The 20,373-nt window shown below is 42.6% G+C and overlaps 1 protein-coding gene across 1 annotated transcript in view; it reads right to left on the minus strand.

Moving 5' to 3' along the window:
* Positions 1-1,823: 1,823 nt before the first annotated feature.
* FRAS1 (Fraser extracellular matrix complex subunit 1) overlaps positions 1,824-20,373 on the minus strand; it is a 438,063-nt gene continuing 419,513 nt past the window's right edge. Inside the window, exons 70-74 of the mRNA XM_086704782.1 lie at positions 19,602-19,718; positions 11,581-11,747; positions 8,517-8,722; positions 7,035-7,181; positions 1,824-5,416 (exon numbers count right to left, since the gene is read on the minus strand). Coding sequence (XP_086560908.1) covers positions 4,823-5,416; positions 7,035-7,181; positions 8,517-8,722; positions 11,581-11,747; positions 19,602-19,718 — 1,231 coding nt within the window. The 3' untranslated portion in view covers positions 1,824-4,822. The remainder of the gene's footprint in view (positions 5,417-7,034; positions 7,182-8,516; positions 8,723-11,580; positions 11,748-19,601; positions 19,719-20,373) is intronic.

The raw sequence follows: 20,373 nt of genomic DNA on the forward strand, positions 1-20,373 counted from the left end.
GTTATCCTGAGAAAGGTTTTAGTGGAAATACTAACTTGAAGACAAGGATTAGAACTAATCAGTTGTCATTTAGATGCCTGCAAACTTTGGTCTGGGTTATTTATAGTCACTTAAAAGGTCAGAATTTATTTTTCCTAGTCTTTCAAGTAGGATAATACATGATATCCTTTAACCAATATAGGGGCTGCTGGGGCTCAGGAAGGTCTCGGGTTTGGAGGATGTGTGTGAGCTGAAGAGACTAGAGCAGGGGTTCTCTGGACGGGAACGTGGGAACCTGGTCTAAGTGCAAATTCCCTCAGACCTATCCCAGACCTACTTTGTAAATAAGCCCTCTGGGTGATTCTGATGCAGCGGAGGGCTTGAGGGCCACTGGTTTAAGAGGATATCCTGCCTCAAACGGAAGAGGAGCTGTAATGGAAAAAGCAGAGAAACAGACGTGCACGTGGAGCACACCCAATCTACAAATCCAGAGTGGTGATGAGTTTTCTTCTAAGACAGAGGATACGGCCTTCCATTCTGCATTGTGATTCCTGACTCCCGTTCAGAGGTCGCCACAATGAACTATTAGGTACACCTCATCCTGTGAAATTCTGGGATTAGCATAGTGGCAGGAGGTGGATATTTATTGAGAACCTATTATTTATGACAGACAATGAGTAATGCCTTTGCATACATGGTCTTATTTCATGCTTACTAACCAATTTAGATTTGGTGTGATTAGTTCTATTTTGCAAATACAGAGACAGGCTCAAAGGGCTTCAGTACCATGCATGGGCCGTGTGCCACACAACCAGGAAGCAATAGGGCTGGGTTTACATCCAGAAGGAAATGAGTAACAGGTGGTGTTAATGTAGGGCTAAGTTTTATTGTTTTAGGGTTTAACTTCTTTGGTTTCTCCAAAAGGTATTGCAAAATCTAAATAAGAACTCAATTTCTGCCACTTACCCCCAAGTTTTCTAAAGATTATGTCTATGAAATTTGAGGTCTCGGGAAGCATTTTCCTAGCCAGTCCTAATGATTAATAGGTTGGTTCCTCATACAGCTTCTCCAGGGGCCCGAGAGAAATGTGCTCCAGGACTTAGAGCCTGCTGTCAGGCAAAGGACAATCACCGGAAACCGTGAGGAAGTGAACTTTATATTAAGTCCCAGCACTATCTAAGGAAATCTAAGGTTGTGCCCTCCTCTTCTGAGATTTTATGAAAACATGCTCTCTCAAGTCTTGCTGAGTTAGCAAATGTGCCTGAAAAAGTGCCAATGAGGTCCTGTTGGTCATCGTCATTGGCAGTATTTTTGGTTTTTTATATAAAGCATCTTCCCAGAGGGGACAGGCACACAAATGCACAGGCTTGTAGGAAGCCCAGACTGTCTGGGCTCCCTTGGTTTCTGACTCTGCCATTTTCCCTTCCCATGCCGATCAATTTATTTGAGCCTTGGTCATCTCCAGGGTGAGTTAGGGGCACTTAACAAATTTGGGGGCGTGCATAAAAGGACACAGCCATTTTCACACTCTATCAAGTATCCTAAGAGGGTTTGAGGGTAATAAATTCTGTGTAAATAACCACTTATTGTCTAGCACTTGGAGAGTTTAATTATTCCTTTTGGTACTGAGGTTTCAACTGATGGCACAAGATGAACTATGATGATCTGGGCTGTGTAGTTTATTCTTCATCTTGCTCTTAGCACGGTTAATATGTGTCTCAGATTCAACCCCTTCAGGCAGGTGTTCTCCAAAAAACTTTGCCTCAAACTTTGGGATGATTTTGCCATCTCAAAAGCGATGTCTTATGCTAATGAGATGAATAATCTAAAAAGACCATGGCAAAAACAATGCAACCAGACTGTCATTTATTAATACAAATTTATATAGTGGCATATGCTACTGGAGAAATCAGAAATTCATAACACACAAGTTGGTATTAGAAATACAAAAATCATTTGAGTCAAGAAATCAGGTTGACAGCACCACAAATGTTTCACTCAGTCTGAGCATGTGTGTTGTACCCAAGAATAATGAACAGCTACATGACACTGAGACTAAATATCATATGACCATGCAAACACATTGCAACACCACTTCCACACCCAAGAATAGGAGTCCGCAGGAGGCTCCAGGACCTCCGGGGGTCGATAAAAGGACAGAAAAAAGGTGCCGACTCTTCTTTCTTTCAGCCTTCACAGCCAGCATGAGAAAGCAAAGAGCCACCCCTGAGGGTTTTTTGTTCCTTCTCGCCTAAAGGCATGGTATAAAGGATTAGTAAAACACACACATTAGTGAGCGAGTAAGAGAAATCGAAAAGAGGGCTTGGACAGAAATATAATCCCACATCAGTCACCAAATTATCTGATTCCTATTGTGAAATATAAAACATAAACAAAAGGAAAAGCTGTATCAAAGGAGGAAATCCCAGCTTCACATCTCTTAACACTTTCTATTTAATAAGTGTGCATCCACTAGAGAAGTATCAGCATTTGGAAAAAGGGTCTGTAGTGGGGGAAAGTGCAGGATGGAAGGGAGGCAGGAATGGTCCAAGGCTTTCCTCTCACACAGGGAGTTCACCATCCCAAGGTCCTCACAGGATGTTGTCCTGATCACTCCAGACCACAAACATGGAGGCTCAGAGCACTTGGAGGTCTCAGTCCCCATTTTTTCCCACCTTAGCTTCGCACTGCCACACGTCTGCATTCTTCCCATGCGTGTGTCCTACTTAGCAATAGTGGAAGGGATGTGCAAGAAGAATATTTGAGCAAATGAAATGGTGCTGCTTTCATGTGTAAGCATTCTGGCAACTAGGAACGATAAATAACAGGCCAAGTCAAAAGTTGTTCCACAAACAATAGGCTTCCTGTCCTTGCAGAATTAGCATTAACCGTCTAGGTTGCTCTGGAGATGATTCCACCCTGGCTGATAAGCCCTCCAGCCATGAGACGCCAACTCTGGATGTTCACGAGGCTGATACAGAAGTTCTGCCCCAAACTGCCCAAGCTGGTCTCAACTAGCACGTGACCAGTCAGGAGGTTTAGGCTCTGGGCTCACCTCAATCCATCCTCTCCTGAAAACTTCACTCACCTCAGAAAGCTAAGTCAGACTTTCCTCTAAAAGCCTGCTCTGCTCTGGAGGCTGATTCAGTTTCATCTTCCGCTAATACATTATTATGATTTTTCTATTCAATCCTCCTTAAGACCACTGCTAGATTCATGCCTATGTCAAGTGGTGCTTCTTTGTCCCAATGAGATTACTTTACAATCACAAAGATTTACTTTTCCAAGCAGAAAAGACAGTTTCGGGGTTTTTTTTTTTTTTTCTTCTTTACCTTCCCTTGTGAAATTGCCACCATCATCTCTCACCTCCCCTTCCCGAATTTATTCCTCTACCATTCACCCATGACACCATTCATTTGTTTAGCAACAGATATTTCTGGAGTGCTTGTTTTGTGCAAGGCACTGCTGAAGAACCAAAGGCACAGGTTACAAGGTCCTTTACTCAAGAGCTTGAGTCTGGTAGAGATGCTTAAAACCTTTCATGGCTCGGTCTTTCTTTTAGAACCTTTTAGAACCAAAGCGTTTGCAGTTTGGAATGTCCTCAAAGGGCTTGGGTCATTCTAATACAAATATTACACAACATGAATGCTCTTATTATTTGCTCAGTGATTATGGTGTGCCATGCATCAGGAAGAGAACATGTCTTTTCCTCCTCAGTAATGAAACTGTGCCTTCATTTCAAAACAACATGACATGCATGCTTATGTTTTTGCCAGTAAGGCAAAAACGAACAAGAAACACAAAAGCAAGCCATGTGCATACTTCATACAAAATCATTAAGCTGCTATTTGAACACTAAATCATTTTAAAGCCATGTGTTTATGGCTTTGTCATGTGCTGATATGGTAAAATAAATGCCTGAGCTACCAAAAGGAACCCCTTGTTTTTTATCTTGTTTTGCAGCGTTCTTTGTCAGGCAGGATGTCTTCACGTGTCCTTGGTGCAGTGTAAACCAGGTGGGCACAGGGATGCACCCCTTGGCCTCGGTACAGTCCATCACTAATATGTTTCAGGTGCTTGTCAGTCTCCCTCTTCCCCCAGGGTTTCAGTCTGCCCTTCTGGGGGGTTCTGCTGTGCCAGATATCTAACAGGTTGGGGGGAGGGTGGGGGAGAGGAAGTCCTGAGGTTTCTCCCCGCAAGTTGTGGAAAAGAGCTCTCATCTAGAGAACCTTGAAACCCCCAGATGAAAAGGCTCTGAACTTGCAAAGGACAGTTCGAGGCCATGGAGTGCAAGCTGTCAAGCAGACGCAATGAGCAAATATATAGGTTGTGCTGATTAGCAGAATTTTGAATGGAATCTGAGTGTCAGCAATCCAAACTGCTGTCCACAGGCCCAGGAAAAGCCCAAGTAGAAGAAAGCTGGAGGTGGGGGAGGAAACCAATGGCCCTGAACATCCTGCTCCCTGCCCCTCTGGAGATCTGCCACCATACATTTCCCAGTCTGCTGAATTCCATCAGCTAGGTGAATAGTCTACACCCTGCCCCATACGGAGATAGTTGCTTTCTAAGACCAGCCTTACGGAAGGTGCAGTCTGTAGCTGCTGACACTATTAAAGGGATCCACCAAAAGAAGGCTGCTCCAAAACTCTGGGGTCTCATGGTTCTTTGTTTAATGAGGTAGCTCAGTTGTGAGTTGATGCATGTGATGTATGCCTCCCGCCACTCAAAGCTATAGTTTTCCCTTTTTAATCTGCAAGATTATAAAAATACCAGTATTTCCCCTCCCCCTCCCCCATTTTATAAAAATGGTTTTAGAAAAAAAAATACACATTGGTCTCCCCCATTACACTTCTGTTCCATCTTGCAAATTGTTGTGAACTCTGACTTCCAGATTCAATTTTTTTACTTTAGCACCTTTGAGTGCATAAGCCCCCTCAGTTTCACTCAGTAGGTTGACATTCCGCACGGTGCAGTAGTGTCTGTTCACGTTCTTCTCCACCCTGTCCGAGCTCCTCTTAGACACATCCACTTTGGTGTTCAGAGGGTATTCCTCCAAAATGTCCTCTGTGGGCAGTTTCTTTCTCTGCTTCTGGCATTTCCTGGTGATGAAACAAGCCACTAGAAACACCAGAAGTAGAAGCATGATAGCGGCCAGGGCACTGCCGATAGATGCCCCAGTTTGGGAAAGAGAAGCAGCTATAACCGGCTCGTGCATCTCAAGATTCAGGGACTTCATGTTAGTGCCATTCTTGACTTGGTCCCCTTCATTGTCATAGATGAGGGAATCGTCAAGGGTCAGACGGCCACTAGGGTCCACCAGGTCCCTCCGGTTGCGCCTCAGAGGGGCTGTGAGAGAGCGCTGGACCCGGGGTCCTGCCATGGTGTCAGGGCCAATGATGTAGATCACCTGGAGATACCACTGGTGTCCTGCTTCCACCTGCAGGAGGAGGGAAACAGAGACACAAACTGAACATGTCACTGCTGCCCACAGACCACTTCTTCACAAAGAAAATGGAAAGGGGCGCCTGGGTGGCTCAGCCCCTTAAACATCCAACTTTGGATTTCGGCTCAAGTCATGATCTCATGGTTTGTGAGTTTGAGCCCCTCAATGGGGTTTGCACTGATGGTGCAGAGCCTACTTGGGATTCTCTCTCTCTCTCTCTCTCTCTCTCTCTGCCCCTCCCCAACTCATGTGTGCTCTCTCTCCCAATAAATAAATAAACAAATAAATAAACAAAATTAAAAAAAAGAAAGGATATGGAAAGACAATTGCCGTCACAAGCCTTGATAAATGGTTTCAAGAAAAGCATTAGCGGGGCGCCTGGGTGGCGCAGTCGGTTAAGCGTCCGACTTCAGCCAGGTCACGATCTCGCGGTCCGTGAGTTCGAGCCCCGCGTCGGGCTCTGGGCTGATGGCTCAGAGCCTGGAGCCTGTTTCCGATTCTGTGTCTCCCTCTCTCTCTGCCCCTCCCCCGTTCATGCTCTGTCTCTCTCTGTCCCAAAAATAAATAAACGTTGAAAAAAAAAAAATTTAAAAAAAAAAAAAGAAAAGCATTAGCAATGATTGGCGTCTACTAATCAAGAATTGAACCAAATATTACAGGTTCCATTTTGTTTCCAATTTGGGGTGATTGTGGGCCAGCTATTCACATTCCCTTCTGTTTCCCTGTGTATGGAACAGCCCTAAGCATTTATTTTTTATGGCCTTTTTAGCTAAATACTTATGATTTGTTAGTCTTTACTGATTGCAGTGAAGTAATAGTATTAAGAGCCATATTCATTCCCAGTGAACTTCAATAGCTTGTTATGCTAACTTACTATTTATTGATGAACTTTATTTAAGATAGAGTCGTTCAACAAATATCTGCTAAACACCTACTCTGTGCAAAATATGCAGATACATGACAAAAATTTCCTAAATCTGAACACTTCCTGGATCATCCCCTGAATGGTTAAGCCACCGTGTATTTTACTGCCATATCATCTGTCCCCATTGAAAGCCTCCATGGTTTTGAACTAACTTCTAAAGAGTGGCAATAGTTCTTTAATCCAAGGTCATAGATTACTACTATTTAGAGATAGGAAAAAGTGGAATTTTATCTTGTTAAGTTCATGTTTATTACTGGGATTGAGAGTATTTTTGCTTATCAAATACTAGTACTTCTTGCCATTCTAAATTGCTATACTGTATGTATAATTTTGTTAAACACTTTCCACATGCCTGTGAAGATCAGCTGGTGTGGCATACAGCCAAAAAGGCGATAGAAAAGAATTTAGGAAAAACTGGAGTGCCATATGCACCCCTGACGCATACACTGACAAGTGACAACATGCAAATTAAAGAATTTGATTATTGCTGCGGTCTATTGGGATAGGTGGTGAAAATAGGTCTATTGGGATAGGTTTGGGGTGAATGATAAGCTTAACACTAATAAAAAAGACCCACTAGCAAGAACACTATAAAGAGACTAACAGTCCAGAGATAATAGCATCTTCCTTTTCACAACTTTTACAGTGGCCTTGGTCCTATGCTTCTACGTTTCTCAGCACACTCACCTTATAGAGTGCATCCACTTTCAGAGTAAATCCATCCACACCCGGCATGCTACTGACCACATGGAAATCAGGCAACTCGGAAGCAAAGTGGGCCTCAAAGGGCACATCATGGAAGTACTTATCAGTGACCTCGGGCTGATTGCGGTCCTAGAATTTCAGAAAAAAGAAATGCAAGGTTTAAAAAGATAAAAAGATAGAATCACTGAACTGGCAGGTGGGTCAGTGGGTTGGGTCAGGAGGGCATGTGCTACAGAAGCCCTTTCCTTAAGTCAACCACTGCCCTCTTCAAGGAAGGACACTTGGTGGCTACTCAGATCTCAAAGCTCAAAGAGTGGGATAATCTAAACAAATAATTCTTAAACCATTTGGTCTCAGGACCCCTCACACACTTAAAACTCAAGGATACCAATGGGTACCTGAGCAACTCAGTTGGGTGAGTGTCTGACTCTTGATTTTGGCTCAGGTCATGATCTTGTGTTTCATGAGTTCGAGTCCTGCAACAGTCTCTGTACTGGTGGCACAGAGCCTGCTTGGAATTCTCTCTCTCTCCTCCTTCTTGGCTCTTCTCCCACTTATGCGTTCTTGCTCTCTCCCTCGCTCTCTCCCCTTTTCTCAAAAATAGATAAATAAACTTAAAAAAACAAACGAACCAAGGACACTAAAGTCTTTTGTTCACATGGTTTGTATCTATCAATGTTTACTCTATTAAAATTAACACTGAAAAATTAGAAAATACTTACTAATTCATTTTAAAGTGGCAATGAAAAACCCATTGCATGTTAACATAAATAACATTTTTTTAGGGAAAATACCTATAGTCACCACCATCTCCTCAAAAGAGACCTGGCATTGTTTTACATTTTTGCAAATCTCTGGAAAAGAACTAGATTCTCAAAACTTCTATAGTGAATCAGCTGTAATATGTTACTTTGGTTGAAGTATATGAAGAAAATTTGGCCTCACACAGATATGTAGTTGGAAAAGGGAGGAATATTTTCATACCTTTTTCAGATAATTGTGGATATTCTGTTTTCATACTAAATCAAACTTGGTAATTAGTATTTTTAAAAGATTAGTTATAATGTGGAATTTGAAACCATATCAATAAACCTTTCATACTCTCTATATTCATGAGGGAATTAGTGTGAAGAAAAGCAGCCATCATCATATTATGAAAGTAGTTTTGACCTTGTGGATTCCCTGAAAGAGAATCAGGGATATTCAGAAGTCTCTGGTCTGTACTTTGAGAAACACTGGCCTTGACTTTCCTTTTCTTGTGACATTAATAAAAGCCTGTCTTGTTACCTGCCATAACCATGCACATCTGGTAATATGTACTAGCATTTAGCTGATCAGAGATGAACAATAATAATATGTATAGAGAGAATACCATCAAGAGTGGGGTTCTATCTGCTTAGGCAGAATTCATAGCTGAGGAAATCAACTCGAGTGTCAGCTGTTGAACACAAATAGTTAGCATACCAACAGCAGAAATCTGTGTTTTAGGTGTTTGTTGGGCTGAATGCATCCATACTGCGGCCCCTCATTGTAGATTGTACCCGTGGGATCGAAGAAAGGCACATAGCCATCCTTGCCGGTACAAAGATAGACTTTTTCCAGCTGGAGTTTGTAAGCAGAATTAAGGTTTTGTTCTGGATTCCAAAGTACTCGGCCATAAAGGATTTGCCCTGGAAAGATTTGAGAGGCATTAATTAGGTCAGACTTTAAGAGTAAAGAGAAAGAAATGTCAAGGGTAGAAAGGATTTAACACACTCCCTCAGAGTCAAAAGTACATCTCTATGAAGAGCTCTATGTTTCCAAGTGCCCCTGAAATATTCATTCATTTACAGCTTCTTTCATTCAACAAACATTAAGTAAGCATGTAAGGTGTATCAAGAACTGTTAGGCACAGGGGAAACAAAGGTGGGTGAGATACAGGTGAGAGGACAGAAATTAACCCTAACCAATTGCTAAAAGTAGCTAACATTTATCAGACTCATATGATTTGCTAGGTCTTGTACTAAGTTCTTCCAATATGAGAACTCACATAGTGCTTACAACTTTAGAGATGAGAAAGTTGCAGCACTGAGTGGTTAAGGGACTTGTTGAAGGTCACAGAGCTAGTAAGTGGTGATGGTAGGATTCAAAGTGAAGGTATTTTGGTTCTAAAACCCACATTATTAGCCACCACAATACTGTACTGTTATGAACCACAATAAAGGAAGGAACATAATGTTATGTGAGCATATAGCCAAGCACAGAAATCTGCCTGGGGAGAGGTGTAGAAAGATTTAAAGAGGAAACAAACATGAGTATCCTAAAACATGAGTAGGCATTTGCCAGACAGCACATTTGAAGTAGGAGACTGGGGAGAGCATTTGAGGCAAAAGAAAGTCCATGCACAAAATACTGAATGCTGGAAGGGCATGAGTCCTAGTAAAGTTCCTGTCTCCTTAGTGCCTGCTATGGCACCACATTCTTTACCTATACTATCTTATTTATTCCTCCCAAGAGCCCAAGAAATAGGTCCAGTTATTATCCACATTTTAAATACTGTGTCCAAGATTTTGTATCTGTGACAAGGTGGGGGGATAAGAAATTGAGCACAAATCAGTCTGACTCCAAATGCTTGTCCAGATCATTTGCTATGTGGCACTGAGTAGGTCAGTGTGACTAGAGAGGAGGCTGTTCACAGGTTCTAGCAGGAGACACTCCTGGGATGATAGGCTAAGGATGCTGGGGAGGCTGGACTTTGGTGTGTAAGAAATAGGGAACACTGAAAGATTTTAAGCATGGGTGTAATATCAACACACTGGGGCTTCAGAAACATGGAGAATGGAGGAAAGACAAAGGGTCTAGAGTCACAGAGATTGGGAAGGGGGCTCTGTGAGAGATAGGTATCTATAACATAGCTGTGAATCAAGGGGATAAACTCAAGAAATGTCTTGGAGTCAGATTCCACTGATCTTAATGACAGACAGGAGGACAATCCTGAGGTTTTTTCCCTGGGCACCTGGAGTATGATGCAATCACTGTGGCAGTGGATGTGGCAGGAGTATGTCTGGAGGAAGATAAGTCCAGTTCTAGACACTTCCAGGCATCTGAAAGACATTCATTTGAAGCACTTTGGTAGTTCCAGAGCCCCATGTGGAAATGTGGAAATGAAGTTCAGGAGAGATCAGGGATAAGGTCGACTCTTAAGGAATGGCTGTGAAGTAGTAGATAGGAAGTTCAGAGCAAAGCGATGGGCCCAGCCATAGGGATGGTCAGAGGTAGCACTGGAGTGATGTCAGAAGGAACCAAGCATGGGACCTGGGGACAGCAACATGGATATGGCAGAGGATGAAGACCCAGGGCGGGAGAGTGAGAAGTGGTCAGAGAAGCAAGATGATGTCAGGTGAGGGTGGTGCAAAGGAAACCCAACAGGGAAAAGTGTGAAAACCCACTAATTTGGTGTCATTGACAAAAGAGATGTCTGAGCTGTGGTAGGACAAACCCAGCTTGCAACAGATGGACAGAGAAGAAGGGCCATAGAGACAGTGAATGTTCACTCTTTGAAGAAGTTTCTCAGAGAAAAGAAAAGGAGAAAACAGCCTTAACTTTGAAGGGGAGTTAGGGTTGAGGGATGCTTTTTTCTCTCTTACAGGCAGAACTTGAGTGTGTTTATAGGGTGAGAGAAAAAACTCAGATATGAGGAGAAGATTAAAAGTAAGAAAAAGGCAGAAGGGGTAATTGAGAGAAGAAAGGCAGATAATTGACTAATTCTTTTATTCAATCAATCAATGTTTATTGAGCACCTAGGCACTGATGGTATGGTGTGCACATTTGATATTTGATCACAACCTCTATTATCATGGAACTCACAGTCTAGTGGAAGAAATAGGCAACAAATAAGTAAAGAAATATGTGATATGTATTATAGAATATTAAAAATTGTGAGAAGTACTATCAAAAATGAATAACATTCCGTGAAAGTGAAAACAATGGAGGCCTACGCTCAGTTGTCAGGTGTGGTCAGGGAAGGCCTCTTTGAGGAGGTTCATATTTAAGTAGAGAAGAGAAGAAGGAGCCAACCTTTTGAAACATCAAGAAAACCACATTTGAGGTGAGGAGGGAGCACAGGAATCATTTTCAGTAGAGAAAGCATGATGGAGAGGACGTAGACATTTACACCTTGAGGCTGGTACGTAGTAGGGGTCATGCTACGTACTTTCTCTGAGTAATTGAGAGATAGAGAGACTTACTCAAAGTCAAGACAGTGTGTTAGAATCAGTCTGGGAATTCCAGTCTTCTTACCACTCAGACCAGTGTTTTCCACAATTCTACCACCCTGCCAATCATTATAGCACCACATATGTAATCTTATTTTGAAACAGAGTGAAAGAAGGATGTGGGTCTGTTCCTTGGTTAAACCTTGGCTGCCCTAAAACCAAGCCCAGGGGAATCTTCACGGGAGAGTTGCCTGGAAGCTAATGAGCAGAGACCTGTCCTAAAGCATCTCAAGTCTGATCAGAGTCTCTTTTTGTAGGTGAAGGAAACAACTTACCTTTTGAGAAGGCCCCTTTATAATCCATTTCTGCCAGTGACATATCAGATGTATTGGGATCCATTAGGAATACCTTCTCATTATTGCAGAGCTGAAATTCAGTATTGAGCGAGTACACAACTGGTACAGGGCGGTTGGTCTGCTGGAATGCAATGGGGATCAGGAATCTAAATGTGGGAGAAACAAGAGCTCCTTGAGAGCAGGGTCAACTTTGTAAACTTCGAGCTGCCCTCCCTTCCTACCCTTCTCAGGTTTGTGAACAGAGCTTTGTTGCAGGTGCTAAATGATCACTGAATAAAGAGATGTGTGTGGGAGAGGCACTTTATTAGTTTGGGTCATTATGAGGTTAATCTGCTCTTTTGAGCAGAAATAATCTAATTCATCTTTAGAACTCTTTTGTACTCTCTGCTTTTCCTGGCGCTTTCATTCTGAAGGTCCCCAAGGTTGCTCTTTGATTGCTAAAGGACTCACTGCCATGGTGCTCTGCTTAGACTTCTCTGTCCCAGATCTTCATACTCTGAGACTTTGACTTTTTCAATTAGATCCAAACTTATTTATCCTTTGTCCCACTCTTTAAGACATTTCTAGACAATACTCTCTTGCCTCACTCCCTACTTTAACCTCCCTGGCCTTCTTTCTTGGTCTTTTAAATCTGCTCTTTTCTTCTCAGCCTTTGGCAGGTAAGGGCTCCTCCAGCCAGACTGGCTTTCTTTAGGTCTCTTGATGTGTTCTCTACTCCAAATTTTCACTGCCTCGGGACTCACTGTTCAACAAATATTCACTGTGCTTTTATTATAAGATAGACATTGTTCTAGTAATGGGAATCCATCTGTGAACAAAGTAGAAAAATATATGCCCTCGGGGACATTGCATTCCAATAGGAAGACAGTTAATAAAGTAAGTTCAAAAACATATAGTACATTAGAAGGAAGCAGGTGATGAAGAGAAACACTAGGCAGAGAAAAGGAATGCTAGGAAGAAGTTAAGCTGGAACTTTTAAATGTGGAGGGCATGGAAGGCCTCAGTGAGAGGAAAACTAGGAGGTTAGAGGTACCCTTACCTGAGATGGGAAAACTGTGGGAGGACTAGATTTGGTGGAGAAAGATAAGGGATTAAGCAACAGGCATGTTCAACTTGGGAGGCCTATAAGAGAGCCAGGTGGAGATGCTGAGCAGTCAATCTGATGCACAAGTCTGGATCTGAGAGGTAAGCCCTGGGCTGAAGGTGCTCCTTTGCATTTAAAACCTTAAGAATGAATGAATGAAACCACCACATGAAAACCGAGAAGGGGAGTACAGTGATTCCTCAGAAAGTTAAAGATAGAGCTACCCTATGACTCAGCAACTGCACTACTAGGTATTTAGCCAAAGAATACAAAAATACTGACTTCAAGGGGCATACGCACCCCAATGTATTTAGCAGCACTATCAACAATAGCCAAATTATAGAAAAAGCCCAAATGTCCATCGATTGATCAATGGATAAAGAAGATGTATATACACGATGGAATGTTACACAGCCATCAAAAGAATGAAATTTTGCCATTTTCAGCAATGTGGATGGAGCTAGAGAGTATTATGCTAAGCAAAATAAGTCAGAGAACATACGATTTCACTCATATGTGGAATTTAAGAAGAATAATAGATGAACATAGAGGAAGGGAAGGAAAAATAAGATAAAAACAGAGAGAGGCAAACTCTAAGAGACTCTTAACTATAGAAAACAAACTGAGGGTTGCTGAAGGGGAAATAGGTGGGGGATGGGCCAAATGGGTGAGGGTTATTAAGGAGGGCACTTGTGATAAGCACTTGGTTGTACGTAAGTGATGAATCACTGAACTCTGCTCCTGAGACCAATACTACACTATATGTTAACTCACTTGAATTAACATAAAATCTTGGAAAGAAAAAAAAAAAAAGAAGAAAACAGAGAAGAGACAGGTCAGACATGACACTTAGGGCACTCAAATTCAAAAACAATAGAAAAGAGAAGGAACCAGCAGGGCAGATGGTGAGGAAAAGCCAGTGGCGTACACGGAAAACCTACAGAGCACGACAGTCCAGCTGAGTGAAGAAAGCGTCTCCAGGAGGAGACTGAACAACTGCTAAATGTTGTGAAGCCATCACAAAAATCAAGATAAGACTTAACCCCTGGTTCTAGTAAGACACAGTCACTGGTGACCTTGATAAGATCAAGCTGGGTTAAGGGATGAGAGCAGAAGCGTCACTGCAGCAGGCTCCAGAGATAATGGAAGGTGACAAACCGGAAATTGTGAATCTAGGCGACTTTTAAGGGACAGCTTAACGTACAAGGAAGGAGAAAAATGGGTGGGGAGGGTGAAACGGGGTCAAGAAGGGACTTTTATTTTTTAGAGATGGGAAAAGTTACGTTTTCAATGCTGATTGGAATGATTCATAGAGAGAACTGCTCCTTTATAAGATGCTCTTTATAAAGTAGAGAGGATTTGGGTTCCAGTGCACAAGTGGAGCCGCTGGCTGTGAGCAGGAGCCAGGGCTGTTCCTGCATTCCGACGGGTGTGCATGTGCAGATGCAGGAGGTCAGCAGATAGGACAGTAGGAGCTTGGGTGAGTTCTCTTCTGGTGTCTTCTGTTTCCTCCATGAAATAGGACACAAAATAATCAGCTGAGGGTGAGGACCGGGGAGATACAGCAATCTGAGTGGGAAGGAGAAGGAGTAAAACAGTTGAGAAGAATGGGAGAGTGAAGCCATTGGTTAGGGGACCGTTGTTTCCTGCTGGGAAGCCCTGAGGGTCCACCTGAGATTAGTGATAATGCATTTAGTTTCCTGACTTTGATCTTGCTGCACCTTCTGCCGGAACACTCCTCCTCTGTCTGCCTTTCTTTGCCGAATTAACTCCTAGTTATCCTCCAGATCTCAACTCAAACACCCCTGTCTCTAGGAAGCTCACGCTCTTTCTCCTCCCTTCCAGGCTTGGTCAGACCCCTTATCATTTGTTCTCATCACACTGTGCACTTTTCTTTCCAAGTACTTATCATGGTTTGATATTTTATTTAAATGTGACTTTAAATGTACATCTGATCAAAGTCCACCTCACCCATTACAGGTTCCACTAGCGTCACAGCCCATATGTATCTGCTCGTTGTCATATCTTCAATGAAAGCCAAGCTTCTGACACATACATTTGTTAAAGAATGATGCATGACTGATAATTTCAATGCTTTATGCTTCCAAGAGAGTCCATCTGACCATTCCTTACTTTTAATGGAAAGTGCTCCAGTGGGTAGTTTTGAGAGGGTTGGGGTATAGGAGGAACTTGGAGTGTGGAGGCAACCCACACAAGCCAGGGCTGACCCTGCTTCAACAACTTTGATGTCACCATTAGTTGCACGGCAGCTCATTTAGCTGACTCAGGGAAACAGGTTTTTCTTGTTAATACTGGTGTTACCAGACTCCACATAGCGCCTGACACCTAAGACACTCAATAAATATTGACTGATTAAATAGAACAAATGATGGATTTGAGATGATGAAGATGATGAGGATTTATAAGATTAGAAGGTATTACAGACCTCACAAAAACAGGCATCACGTGAGACACAATTCTTTTGAATTAGGTCTGAATTCCCTGAGTCAGTCTTGATTATTTGTTGTGTTATGGATCTACTGCATCCGTATGGAGCCACAGAGGTGATCAAAAGCCAGGTTATGCCCTATGGAAAGTCACCCTGGGAATAACAAGGACCCCACAAGTAACGATCTCCCTGATGCAAGGCAAAGATTTCCAACTCTGAAGCCTTAGAATACTGACTCAACAACACTCTTCCCTCTGTGGCCTCCCACACCCACACACACCAGTGGATGGAAATGGGTTGGTGCTTTCTTTGCTCCCTTTTGCCATTTTCAAACCTCTCTCCTCTTACAAAAAAAAAAAAAAAATCCAAGACCTACCCTGGAGAAACTCTTCTCACACATGTACACTCAGAGACAAATAGAGTATTCCTCCTAATAGAATATGGAATTGTAAGTCAAATACAATGGTCAAATAAATTGTGGAATATTCCCACAATGAATACCTTAAGGCGGTGAAAACCACACTACAGCTACATGAATCAACACAAATGTTGATATACTTATGAATCAGGAAATGATTCACTGAGCAAAAAAGAAAACTTGCAGAGAGAATTTGTGCAGTATGACATTTTTATATCGCTCAAAAAAACACATGCAAAACCATGCAGAAGTAAAAAGGAGGTAAACCATAAACCAAAACAAGGAATGATAAATACAAACATCAGTCTAGTGGTTATCTTGGCCAAAAGGTGGAAGACAGAGCAAGTGGAAAGGGCACTAAGGGTATTTAAAAGGTACTGGTGGGGCACCTGGGGGGCTCAGTCAGTTGAGCATCCAACTATTAGTTTTGGCTCAGGTCATGATCTCATGTTTCGTGGCTTTGAGGCCCATGTTGGGCTCCATGCTCACAGCGTAGAACCTGCTTAAGATCCTCTGTCTCGCTTTCTCTCTGCCCCTCCCCCACCCATGCTCGCACTCTTTCTCTCTCTCTCTCTCTCAAAATAAATAAATAAACTTAAAAAAAATAAAAGGTACTGGTAATGTTCTATTTCTTTTTTTTTCTCTACTCCAACTTTCACTGGTTATAAAATGGAAAGAACAGTGCCAATTTTCTGGGGGGCCACTGTGGTAAGAATTAACTCTTCAGAGCCTAGTACAGAGTCTCCCGCATAGTCTGCACTCCATACATGATCTTTCATATCACTGGTAGTTGTTACTACTCATTTTATCATGAATAGCACAGCCTAAGAGATACTCATTTATTGTAGTTGCAATTCATATTAGGTAATATTCTGTTTCTTGAGGTATTATATGTGTACTATATATGGTCTTCTGACTATCTAAAATAATATTCCTATTTGGGCACCTGGGCGGCTCAGTTGGTTAAGTGTCTGACTTCGACACAGGTCATGATTTCACGGTTCATGAATTCGAGCCCCCCATCAGCCTCGCCGCTGTCAGTGCAGAACCTGCTTCAGGTCCTCTGTCCCCCACCTCCTCTGTGCCCCTCCCCCACTTGTGCTCTTTCTCTCAAAAATAAATAAACACTAAATAAATGAATAAATAAATAAATAAATAAGATAATATTCATAATTTAACAATTTTAATACATGAATAGAAATCTCCAGTATATCTTACCAGATTATTTGCCCTCATTCTTCCTTATTTCAGCCAACCACTATTTTCCTGGTCACTTTCCCTCCCTCATTTAGCTGACTGTGGTGTTCCTACCATTAATCTTGATGATTTCAACATCCACATGGATGAATCATCTAATACCTTAACCCCTCAGTTCCTTAATATCTTCACCTCAAAGAGCTTGTTCTTCCCCCCAACCACAGCCACCTATGCTTCATGGTCCTACTATGCACCACCTCCAAGAATATCATTTTCCAGCACCTCACTCTCTAACTACCATCTCCTAACTTCCCAGCTCACCCCTGCTACTACTCCTGTTCATTCATTCTCCAGTCACGTAGAACCTCCCTGACCACTTGTCCCAGCATACCGAGAAACTGGAACGCTGACACACTCATGGTGGGAATGTACACACAATGTTACATATTACAAACACTTCAGAAAACAGTTTGGCAGTTTCTTAAAAAGTTAAGCATGCAGGGGGCGCCTGGGTGGCTCAGTCCATTAAGCCGCTGACTTTGGCTCAGGTCATGATCTCACAGTTGGTGGGTTCAAACCCCACATCAGGCTCTGTGCTGACATCTTGGAGCCTGGAGCCTGCTTCAGAATTTGTGTCTCCCTCGCTCTCTGCCCCTCCCCCACTTATGCTTTCTCCCTCAAAAATAAACATTTTTTAAAAATTCCAAAAAAAAAGTTAAGCATATATTCCCCATATGATCCAGCCATTCCATTCCTAAGTATTTACACAAGAAAACTGAAAGCATATGTCCATGTAAAGGTCTGTGTATATACATTCATAGCAGCTTTATTTATCATAGCCATCAACTGGAAACACCCCAAATGCCCACCAACTGATGAGCTGATAAACAAATTGTAGTATATCCACACCATGGACTACAATTCGGCAATTACAGGAACAAACTACTGATAATACACAACAGGAATGCATGAAAATAATCGCACTGTGTGAAAAAAGCCAGAGAAGAAGAATGCATACTGTATGATGCCATTTATATAAATTTCTAGAAAATGCAAACTAATCTGTAGTGACAGAAAGCAGATCAGTGGATGCCTGGACAAAGGGGTGGGCTGGGCTGGGGTGGGAGGGATGACCAAGGGGCATGAGGAAACTTCGAAGGAAATGGATATATTCACTATCTTAGTTCTGATGGTTTCATGGGTGTTGTAAAAATTTATCAGTTGGACGTACCATAAATATGCAGTTTATCTTATTGTCAATAATATGGCAATTTAACAATCACTCAACAGGCTCTCAGCACAGCCTGATCTGCTGCCATCTGTACAGACAGCATACTTTCCCACTCTCTAAGATGGCTGCCTCACTTCCTCCTCTCTTCTCAAACCTCAGTGTTCCTCACTTCCATCCCATGCTTGGTTTCTCATTTTATGGAGAAAATGGATTTAATCAGATTCTACTTTTCATCCCTGTCCTCCCATTCTACCAATTTTCCCCTCGCCTATATCCACACACACCTGCATGCCTTCCTCTCTCTGTGAGTAAACATTCTGTGCTTTTAGCAAAGGTCAGCCCTTCCCCTCTCATCCCGGGCCTATCCCCACCCTATTCAAGGGTTTGGCTCTGCAGATTTTCCCTTGTTCTGCTGCAACATTAAATTTCACCTAAAGGCCAACTGGGTTACCTTCACCAGAGTACAAATATCCTGAAATATTTTCTACTCTAAAACACAAATAAGACCTCCTTTGACTTTGTTTCTAGCTACTGTCCCTTTCTGCTGATGTCCTTTATAATAAAACACCTTCGACACAGTTTACCCCTGTTGTCTCTACTTTCTCGTCGCCATCTCTTAAGCCCACTCCAACCAGACTTTAACCCCTCACTCCACTGACCCTGCCCTTTGTCAAGATCATCAATGACTTCTGAATCACCAAATCCAATGCCCAATTCTCAGTTTCTTAATCTGAACGTCACATTCCAAATTATCTTCTCTTTATGATAATGTCAGATCCTGTCTTCAGCATCATCTCTCAGAAATGTTTTCTCTTCACTTTGCTCTGCTCCTGGGAAAATGGCACTCGACTATCCACTGTCTGAGAGCAGAGGTTACTTTTAGTCCTCTGCTATAATCTCCAGTCTGGACCAGAGCCAAGCACATGGTAAAAGCCGAGTTAATACTGGTTGAATGAATGAATACATGGCATAATGCAGACAGTCTCAGGTCTCAGGTGAGTACAGGCTGATGTATAGTTGATTCTTGTTATTTGTGGTAAGCATGTTCTATAAAGTCACAGTGAACACTGAATTAGTGAATACTGAATCACTGCTCTTAGGGGAAATAGAGGGTAGAGTCCCTGCAGCCTCTGGTCACAACATTTTGATTGACCGACCAATACCAAACACTGTTTTATGCATGTTTCTGCTTAGAATACCTTACTTAATATGTTGCTCATTTGTTAACGTGGAACTGACAAACTTATGCCCAGTGAAGCCTATCCGACTTTCCCCGAGGCACATCACAGCCTACCTGTACTTAGAAACACCACATAGCACTTCAGCACTACGCTTGGGAGCCATTATAAACCGTGAAATCACCAAGAAAAAGCACACAAATTTGAAAACCGTGGTACTATGTAGCCATGGAAAGGATACTTGTTTCTAGTACAAAAGCTGCAACAAGAAGGCCTTACTTGACCTGAGCCGGGAATGTGCGTGTCCAGTGACTCAACAATTTGCCACTCTGCATGTCCATGAATGACCGTGAAGACACCGCGAGAACGGACTTTGCAGATACAAATACATTTTAGCGAGGAGGTGGATTTACAAACAGTGAAGATCTCCTGCATTTCCCTACCTTTCTGGGGCATGTGCAGTGCAGGCCAAAGGCTTCTCCCCTGGATCAATCCATGGCTGTGTGGGCTGCACAGTGCATGGAATCAGGTGGATGGTATACTCCCCCGAGTAGTCCTTCCTGGAAACACACAGAGCAGACTGTGGTTAGAGGGGACATTTTATAGATTATTTACTTACCCAGAAACACACTGACTTTTCAGATGGCATTTGTGCCCGGCATCCACAACCTTTACGAGCCTGCAAACACAATTTTCAGAAATCCGTCATGGATTGTTTTAACCATCAGGGTATTATCCAGAGGTGTTAAATGGTGCTATTTTCCTTTATCCTATTCAGGTCCTTTTCCTGAGAAAAGCTGAGAAAGGCGTATTGTTTGTAAAAACCTAAAAGGCCCAGTGAAGATAAAACAGAACCGGCCACTTCCTTCAGATTTCCACGAAACTTGTTTGACAATTTCTGTTTGGCACTTCTAGTTGACGGACACCCTGTTCAACACATGCTCAACTGCTAAAGATGTTACTTACTAAGATGTGAACACGGCAGCTGCTGCTCTGACAGAAGTGGTGGCAAACGCCTCAGGGTTAAAGGACACCCCTCTCCAGAGAATGCCCCCACCCCCGTTAGCGCAGCACTCAGTTTCCAGGCTCCTCTCCCAAACTCTAGAGGCTCAGCCCTTTGTGGAGCTGAAGAAAAATCTCTCTTCTCACAGGAGACCGAGGGCTGCCATTTTCCCTATATGTGGTGGATCACATTCTGAAGGTTATGACACCAAG

Source organism: Puma concolor, chromosome B1 (assembly GCF_028749965.1).
Source record: "Puma concolor isolate L17-30 chromosome B1, mPumCon1.1.hap2, whole genome shotgun sequence".
Classification (NCBI taxonomy): Eukaryota; Metazoa; Chordata; class Mammalia; order Carnivora; family Felidae; genus Puma; species Puma concolor.